Source organism: Drosophila subpulchrella, unplaced genomic scaffold (genome assembly GCF_014743375.2).
Source record: "Drosophila subpulchrella strain 33 F10 #4 breed RU33 unplaced genomic scaffold, RU_Dsub_v1.1 Primary Assembly Seq379, whole genome shotgun sequence".
NCBI classification, from domain to species: domain Eukaryota; kingdom Metazoa; phylum Arthropoda; class Insecta; order Diptera; family Drosophilidae; genus Drosophila; species Drosophila subpulchrella.
In genome coordinates, this window is record NW_023665600.1 from 128,404 (window position 1) to 137,285 (window position 8,882).

The 8,882-nt window shown below is 40.6% G+C and overlaps 1 protein-coding gene across 1 annotated transcript; it reads right to left on the bottom strand.

Annotated features, from left to right (window-relative positions):
- Positions 1-885: 885 nt before the first annotated feature.
- On the bottom strand, positions 886-5,365 carry LOC119561856. Its single transcript, XM_037875336.1, has 2 exons — positions 5,311-5,365; positions 886-1,410 (listed from the first exon to the last, which is right to left on the bottom strand). Exon 2 carries the CDS (start codon positions 1,277-1,279, stop codon positions 944-946), a length of 336 nt encoding a protein of 111 aa, XP_037731264.1. The 5' UTR covers positions 1,280-1,410; positions 5,311-5,365; the 3' UTR covers positions 886-943.
- Positions 5,366-8,882: the final 3,517 nt, after the last annotated feature.

Below are 8,882 nucleotides of genomic sequence, written 5' to 3' on the forward strand. Positions count from 1 at the left end.
AAAGGGAAAGCTCTCAGGAAGATTATGAGCAAGCTCTTAAAGTTTGGTCGCATTTCTCATGTTCCACTCTTAAAGATTATTTAGAATTATATTTAAAAACTGATGTATTTCTTTTAACCGATATTTTTGAAAACTTTAGAAAATTTTGTATGCAAATTTATTCACTTGACCCAGCTCAGTATTTTACGATACCAGGTCTATCTTGGGAGGCAATGTTGGAAACTACAAATATTCAACTTGAATTGCTGACAGATATAGATATGTATAGATTTATTCAAAGTAGCATTCGAGGTGGTTTAGTTCAATGTTGTCATAGATATACAAAAGCAAATAACAAATATTTGTCAGATTATGATTCCTCGAAGGAGTCTTCATTTTTAATGTATGTGGATGCTAATAACTTGTATGGTTGGGCAATGTCACAACCTTTACCATATAAAGATTTTAAGTGGATGTCTACCACAGACATAGACAATTTTGATATTAATAATATTCCAATCGATAGCAAATACGGTTATTTTTTGGAAGTGGACTTAATATATCCATACCGTTTACATGATCTTCATAATGATCTTCCATTTTGTCCGTCAAATTGTCTGGCCTCAAAAGAGGATAAGGTAAAAAAAATTAATTGCTGACCTGGGAAATAAGAAAAATTATGTAATACATTATCGGAATTTGCAACAATGTATACAGAACGGGTTAGTATTGAAAAAGATCCATAGAGGTTGTTTGTGGGGAAGACAACAAATAAGCGTTTATTCGGAGCGGCAGACGGACTGTGAATGTATAGAAAGCTTGGCTCCAAGATCTTCATATAGACATATGCAGGCTTACAAAGTAGTTGCTGAATAGATAAGCGACAGCTTTAGTGGTGTATGAAAGAAGGCGAAAGATAAGCAGAGAGCGCTGCAGGTGCCGTCGTACACCTATGCGCGCATGACTAGGCGCTGGCGATCTGCTCCGAACATACTCCCCCCGTTGGAAGAGGTAAGGTTCCAACTATCTCGGAATCGATGGGCAGAACGGCTAGCTTGGCGACGGCTCTCTTGATCAGACCCGTAGCTGTACGGACCATGGCTACTCTGATGACTCCGTCCCCGCCGGGTATGACTTCCTGGATGCATCCAAGCTGCCATCTCAAGGGTGGAACGTTGTCCTCCTTCAGCAAAACTATGCGTCCAACCTTGATGTTAGACGTTTCGACGCGCCACTTGCTCCTCTCTTGAAGTAGGGACAAATACTCGCTGCTCCACCTTTTCCAGAAATGTTGCTGCATCTGGGTAACCCGCTGCCATCTGCTGAGGCGGTCTTCGCGGAGATGAGTAATGCCAGGCTCAGGAAACTTAGTGTAGCTGGAACCCTTCAGGAAATGCGCCGGTGTTAGCACCTCAAGGCTTTCAGCATTTTCTGAAATTGGACAGAGTGGACGGGAGTTAAGGATGGCAGAAATCTCATATGCAAGAGTTCTTAATTCATCGATGGCTAAGATGGATGCACCGACGACTCTGTAGAAGTGAAATTTAGCTGACTTCACAGCGGCCTCCCATAAACCACCGAAGTGGGGGGCACGCGGAGGGATGAACTTCCAATCGATCCCATCAGGTAAACAGACGGAAGATATCGATGCTGTGTGCTGCTCGCTCAAAAAGAGCTCTTTCAGCTCGGCAAGCTCTCTCTTTGCACCGACAAAGTTTGTAGCATTGACGCTCCAAATGGTACGAGGACTGCCTCTAAGGCTGATGAATCTCCTCAGCGCTGCAATGAAAGAATCCGTCGTGAGATCCTGGACCACTTCCAAATGAGCAGCCTTCGTGGAAAAACAGACAAAGACGGCGATATAGCACTTGTGGGGTGCCTTATTTCTGGCCTCTGCCTTATGATAGAATGGCCCACAATAGTCCACTCCTGTGGTATGAAAAGCTGGATTAGGCTGCACTCTATTTGCTGGAAGGCTACCCATGACGTGCTCCCAAGTAACAGGTTTCATTCGGAAACATCGGACGCATTTGTTGATAACGCTGGCGACGAACTTGCGGCCTCCAATCGGCCAGTACCTTTGCCGTAATGCGGCAAGCAGCGCCTGCGATCCTCCATGCAAATATTTCTCATGATAATAAACGATGATCGCCTTGGTGACTGGATGATCCTTGGGCAACAGTATCGGATGCCTCGTATCGTAGTCCAAGTTTGCGTTCTGAAGCCTTCCACCCACGCGAAGTAACCCATCGGAGCCGAGTATAGGCCTAAGCGAAACCAGCTTGCTTTTCTGTGGAAACGGCTTGCCCTGGCTAAGAGATCCATACTCCTTCGCCAAGTTAACCTGTTGGATGCTCCTCAGAAGAAGTACAGTTCCAGAGTTGATCTCCTCCACCGAAAGTCGACCTTTTAACGGCGCAGATTTGGCTCTGCAATTTGAAATAAATCGATAAATGTATGCAAATACGCGCTGCAACTTATCGAAAGAGTTGAGGAATTTGCAGTTTGATAAACTGTCTATGCAAACGGCCCCAATTAGAGCCACAGAACGGCGCTCTGGAAGATCCTTTACTGAGTCTAGCAGGGACGGCCAATTTGACGAGCTTTGCAGAAGGAATGGAGGTCCGTTAGCCCAAAGGGAATGTTCCAACAATTCTCTTGGGGTACATCCTCGCGATACGACGTCTGCCGGGTTTAAGTTTGTAGGAACGTGATGCCAGGACATGCCTTTCGTCATCTCCTGAATTTTCGCGATTCTGTTTGATACGAAAACGTTAAACTCCCTCGGAGGTTGCCGAATCCACGCCAACACAATGGACGAGTCCGACCAGCAATGAAAGGTGCAATCGAAATCTATGGCTTCCTTGGCGTTTACGATTAGCTCAGCCAATAAAAGCGCTGCGGAAAGTTCTAATCTTGGAATTGTTAAGGCCTTCAATGGAGCTACCCTTGACTTGGCACAGAGCAGATGGACTTTCGATTCTCCATTGGTCTCCGATCGCAAGTATAGACACGCTCCATAAGCTGACATGCTAGCATCGCAGAATCCATGCAACTCAACGGAAGCCCATGGTTGCAGTACGAATCGTGGGAATTTTAAGTTCTGTACTCCCCCCATGACGAAAGAATGGGCTCTGGCAGTGCATCATCCCAATCCACGTTCGCACTCCATAGAGATTGCAGAAAAATCTTAGATTTTGTGATAATAGGAGTTATTAAACCGAGTGGATCATAGAATTTGGCAATCGTCGACAATGCAACCCGCTTAGTGGGTCGTTGATTGGTTGGCAGTTGAGAAAAATGAAATAGGAGCTGATCAGAAGATGGATCCCAGACTAGTCCCAATGCCTTGGCGACATCCGATCCATCGTGAAATTTGATTAACTGCTCCTTGTCGCATTCAGACTCTCCCTTCAGGGCTGCTGACTCATTCGAACACCATTTCCGAATTGGAAAGTGGCCTCGCGACAGTAGTTCCTTCACCTGACGACGAATTTCTCTCACCTCCTCAACTGAGTCCCCACCACATATTAAATCATCCACATAGAAATCTCTAGGAACAATTTTTGCTCCAATAGGAAATGATTCCTCCTCATCGTGAGCGAGTTGATGCATGGCTCTTATAGCCAAGAAGGCTGCTGGCTTGGTTCCATAAGTCACCGTGTTCAATTTAAAAACACTCAACTCTTCCGTGGAGCTTTCTCTCCAAACGATGCACTGCAAGAAATCATCCGGGTACGAAACACGCACGCAACGGTACATCTTGCAGATATCTCCACAAAGGGCAACTTTAAAAAATCGAAAGCGAAGCAGTATATTAAAGATTTTTTGTTGAATTGTTGGTCCTGCCAGAAGTAAGTCGTGCAGAGAGCTACCAGAAGTTGTTTTAGCAGATCCATCAAAAACGACACGAAGCTTCGTACTCGTGCTCTCCTGCTTATGTACGCAATGGTGGGGCAAAAAGAATTGTGTTTCTGGCGGTTCCTTAGTTACAAGAGACATGTGACCTAGATCGATATACTCCCTCAAAAATGCTGAATACTGTGCTTTCAGGGCTGGGTTTCTATCTAATTTAGCTTCCAAACTCTTGAAACGACGACGAGCCAAGCAATAAGAATCACCTAAAGATTCGAATCCGGAAGTGGACAAGAGACGAACAGAGTATTGGCCGTTTCCAAGTCTAATGCAATTTTCATTAAAAAGTTTCTCACATCGCAAGTCTTCCGGCAATAAAGATGGCTTAGACGAAGTGCAGTCCTCAATTTCCCAAAATCGCTTTACAATGGCGGAAAGTGTGTCATCGGAATGATCAGCTGGGTCCTTGATGCTGGCTTGCAAAACCGATTTATGAGTTGGCATGTTCGATGATAACCCTCCAGAGACTATCCATCCAAGCTTGGTGTTCTGAAGAGTTGGCAAAGTCCTATCCAAATGAATTTTTCCCATAGAAATTATTTCGAAAAACAACCCAGCGCCGAGTAAAAGGTCAATTCGTTGTGATTGATTGAAATCAGGGTCAGCCAGTGAAATGTTTTGCGGTATCCTCCACGATGTTGCATTTATATTGAAATGGGGTTGATAATCAGTAATACTGTGAGTCACAACCGCTGTGAATGCCGCACGATAGCTTGCATCCCGTGATTGCACAAGAATATCGACAGTCTTATCAGAGATCATGGAAGATTCTCCTATCCCAGAAATCGACGTTTGCGATTTTCTATGATTCAAGTTTAGTTGGCTAGCTAAGCGAGAGGTTATGAAGTTTAGCTGGGAGGCCGAATCTAAAATTGCTCGGCAAGGCATGAATGCTCCAATTCTATTTCTAACGTAGATAATAGCAGTTGGAAGCAACACGTAGTCGATCGGCAAAATATTTAAGGTTTTGGGTGGAGGGCTTGGTATATGATGATCAGGATGCGATGATGTATGCGAACATGATACTAATGCTGATGAAGTAGATGGTAATGGCTGAGAGCTCGAGGATGGATCGCATGATGGAGATGAAAATGAGGTTGATGTTGCGGATGGGTCATGGTTCATGTGTAATAATGAATGGTGCTTCATGCGACAATACTTGCAGTGAGTCGACTTGCATTGCTGCAAACTATGCCCCTTGCGCAAACAGTTGAGGCATAGGTGCAACTTCTTTGCTTCTCTATATCGAAGATTCGGACTCAAATTTAAAAATCGAGAACACTTTGGCAAATAATGATCCCGTGCATCGCAAAATAAGCATGTCAAATGATTTGAGTTAGTAGCAGAAGCAATAAGTGTATTTTGGTTATATTTGTGCAAGTTTTTTCCCACCTGCTGGCCTGGTGTTTGAGTTACCAAGGCTTGATCCAAGTTTTCCATCATCCTGCACCTCTTTTCCAAAAACGATTCCATAGCATCCCAGGTAGACAGCTCAGTGATTGACAAATCCTCTTCCCATTTTTCCCGCGTCCTCCGATCCAGTTTCCGAGTGACGATGTGAATTAAAAGTCCATCCAAAATTTGTTGCGTATTGGCCAGGGTTCGAATTGCTCGCAGATGCGAATTCATGCAATCGCTCAGCTCCCGAAGACCCTTCGAAGATCCCTTCTCGACACCCTTTAAACCGAATATTGCCTGTACATGTGCCTGAAAGTGTAAAACTTTATTATCAAATCGATCAACCAGCAAATTCATAGCCTTTTTAAAATTAGCATTCGATGGTTCGAGCGAGCGTATGGTTTCCAGAGCCACGCCGCCCAAACTCGAACGCAAATATTGTAATTTTTCAATGTCGCTTAGCTCATCATCATTTCCGATGACCGTAGTGAAAGTCGCAAGAAAATCCGGCCACTCAGAGTAGGATCCATGAAAACGAGCAATTTCCAAATTTGGCAACCGAGGCTTCCTAGATCGAAAAGAAAGATCCGCATTATTAGTGATGTCAATAGATGTTGAATTTGCAGCGGTTGAAGCCGGCAATTGTGACTTGCGATGAGCCGCCAAGCCTCGGTTTAGTTTCGCCTTCACATCCATGAAGACTTCAGCAAATTCAATCCGATGGTCGCTTGAGATCTCTGCAAAATCCAGTCTTTCCAACGATGTCTGCGCAGAATCAAATGCCTGGTTTAAGGAATTGATCCATTCCATTCGCGCCAGCAAATCAGCTTCGTCAAACTGATTAACCGCATCAGCGTTTAAATAGCATTTCATCGAGCTCATTTGCCGCAAAATAGATTGGGCTTTGACTCGGTAGTAGTCGACGTCACTTGTGGATTCATTTTGAGCCCGAACCGAGTTTTCTGTATCAGACATTTTTCAATCACGAGAAAGGAAAAAAATGAAATAAAATAAAATGTCCGACCGCGTTAGAGGCACAAAACACCGTATACCCTTTGCCGCGAAAACGTAAAGGTTAACAAGCGTCGCCGAGATGCAACGGAACCTTTAACTTGGTTGTTGTTGTTCTTGTCGATAAATTGCCTGCCTAGCAACAGCGGATTATGTAACTGGCAAACGAATGTATGTATGGCTATATGTACATATATATATGTAATACGCGCTATTAACAAAGATTAAATGCGATTCACTTTGTTAAGAATTATTTGCACAACACAGTTTTGGTGTTTTTTTACAGCGCAAAATGTACAAAAAATCCAACGGCCGGCTGTGCACTTTTATATGCACATATGTATGTATGTATGTTCGTATGTTTGTGACCGAATGCACGATAACGACAGCGAAACAAAGCGTTTGTTTAAACTATATTAAACAATCGCGAGACCGAGTTGCAGGCTCCGATAAAAACTGCTATCACGTCGGGGTCACCAAATGTTTGTGGGGAAGACAACAAATATGCCACCCTTATATTTATAATTAATAACGCACGAATAGGTTATATTAAAATGTATAGCGTTTATTCGGAGCGGCAGACGGACTGTGAATGTATAGAAAGCTTGGCTCCAAGATCTTCATATAGACATATGCAGGCTTACAAAGTAGTTGCTGAATAGATAAGCGACAGCTTTAGTGGTGTATGAAAGAAGGCGAAAGATAAGCAGAGAGCGCTGCAGGTGCCGTCGTACACCTATGCGCGCATGACTAGGCGCTGGCGATCTGCTCCGAACAGAGGTGTTCAGTTTTTGCAAAAGCCTTGGTTAAAGAATTACATTGATCTAAATACTTTACATAGGCAAAATGCAAAAAATAAATTTGAAAAAGATTTTTTTAAATTAATGAATAATTCTCTTTACGGAAAAACAATGGAAGATCCCGAGCGCAGGGTCGATATTAAGCTTATTAATACATGGGAAGCTTCGGATAGCTCGAAGACTGGACGAAAAGCACATTGTGCCAAAGCTTTAATTTCAAAATCCAATTTTCATAGTGCAACTAAAATTAATGATAATTTCAATGCAATTCAAATGAAAAGATTGTTCGTTCTATTTAATAAGCCAATGTATTTAGGATTTGCAGTATTAGACTTATCGAAATGGAAAATGTATGATTTTCACTATCAATATATGAAGCCAAAGTTTCACGAAAAGTTACTCTTAAATTATATGGATACTGATTCATTTATCTATACAATAAAAACTGAAGATTTTTATAAAGATATTCATAATGATCTTGAAGCAAAATTTGATACATCGGACTATTCAGATGAAAGAATTAATCTATATAACTTCAAAAGAGTTAACAAAAAAAGCTTAGGATTTTTTAAAGATGAGCTTAACGGTATAACTCATGACAGAATTTGTAGGTCTGTGCTCAAAGATTTATTGTTATAAAATAGATTAAGTTGAATCTTCACATAATAAAGCAAAGGGAGTGAGTTCACGAAATCTTACTATTGAAGATTATAAAAACTTTTTATTAACTGGGGCCTCACTATATGGTAATAGAACAATGTTTAGATCAAAAGCACATAAAACAACTACAGTTCAAGTAAATAAAAAAATTCTTTGTGGCAAAGATAACAAAAGAAAACGTAATGTTAATGAAACACAATTTTTAGAGTTAAGTAACGAAGACCATGGTACGACATCAATAAAACATCAGAGATTAATTGAAAAAGATATTTTGGAAAATGTTGAATGGTTAGAATCAAATTCATTTTGCTTGGGTGAGATGATACAAAATAATTATGTGAACGATGGAGAATCATTAGATAGCCTTAAATTTCAAAAGGAACATGTTGAAAAAGAACTATTTTATAAATCAGTTGAATTGGAGATGGTTTATTTTGATCGAGACTTTGGAAAATATAAATGAAAATGATTTTGAGTTTGTAAAAAGTATTTTTATTATATTTAATTTTAGTTTATTATTAAACTTAATATAAGATAAGATAAATATATATATATAAAAATAAATATACAAATAAAAATTAATTAAATAAATCATTTATTACACAACAAAATGTCTTTTTTTATTTATCCAGCTAGTCTTTGAAAACCCGAGCCACTTAACCAAAACTTTATTTCCTTTTCGCCTTACAACTTTTTCAACTAGGTATGTGTGGGGAAATCGTGTTTTTTTCAGTTCTTCTTTATAGAATTCGCCCTGAATCGGGCTACCATCTAAATCTTCAAGTAAGTATGTTTTAGGGTATGTATTCTTCACCTTTCTAATTTTAAAGATTTCAGTTGTATAGTTTGGTGTATACCCTTTCTCAAAGACATGTTTATATTTACTGATACGAACGTGGTCACCCTTACGGAATTTACTTGCAACAAATATTTTCAGGTGATTATACGAAGTTTGTAATATTTGTTTTTCATTGGAGGAATTGACTTTACTTGGACTCATTTTTATTGTTCTATGCACTCTATTATTGTATTTATTAATTAATTGTTTATACATATCTATCCACTTATATTTTCCATTGAAACTAAACTCACGCCACATTAATTCTTTAAGAGTTCTAA

Coding starts and splice junctions, on each gene's coding strand:
- LOC119561856 (XM_037875336.1), bottom strand. CDS start 1,279: ATGCAGCAACATTTCTGGAAAAGGTGGAGCAGCGAGTATTTGTCCCTA.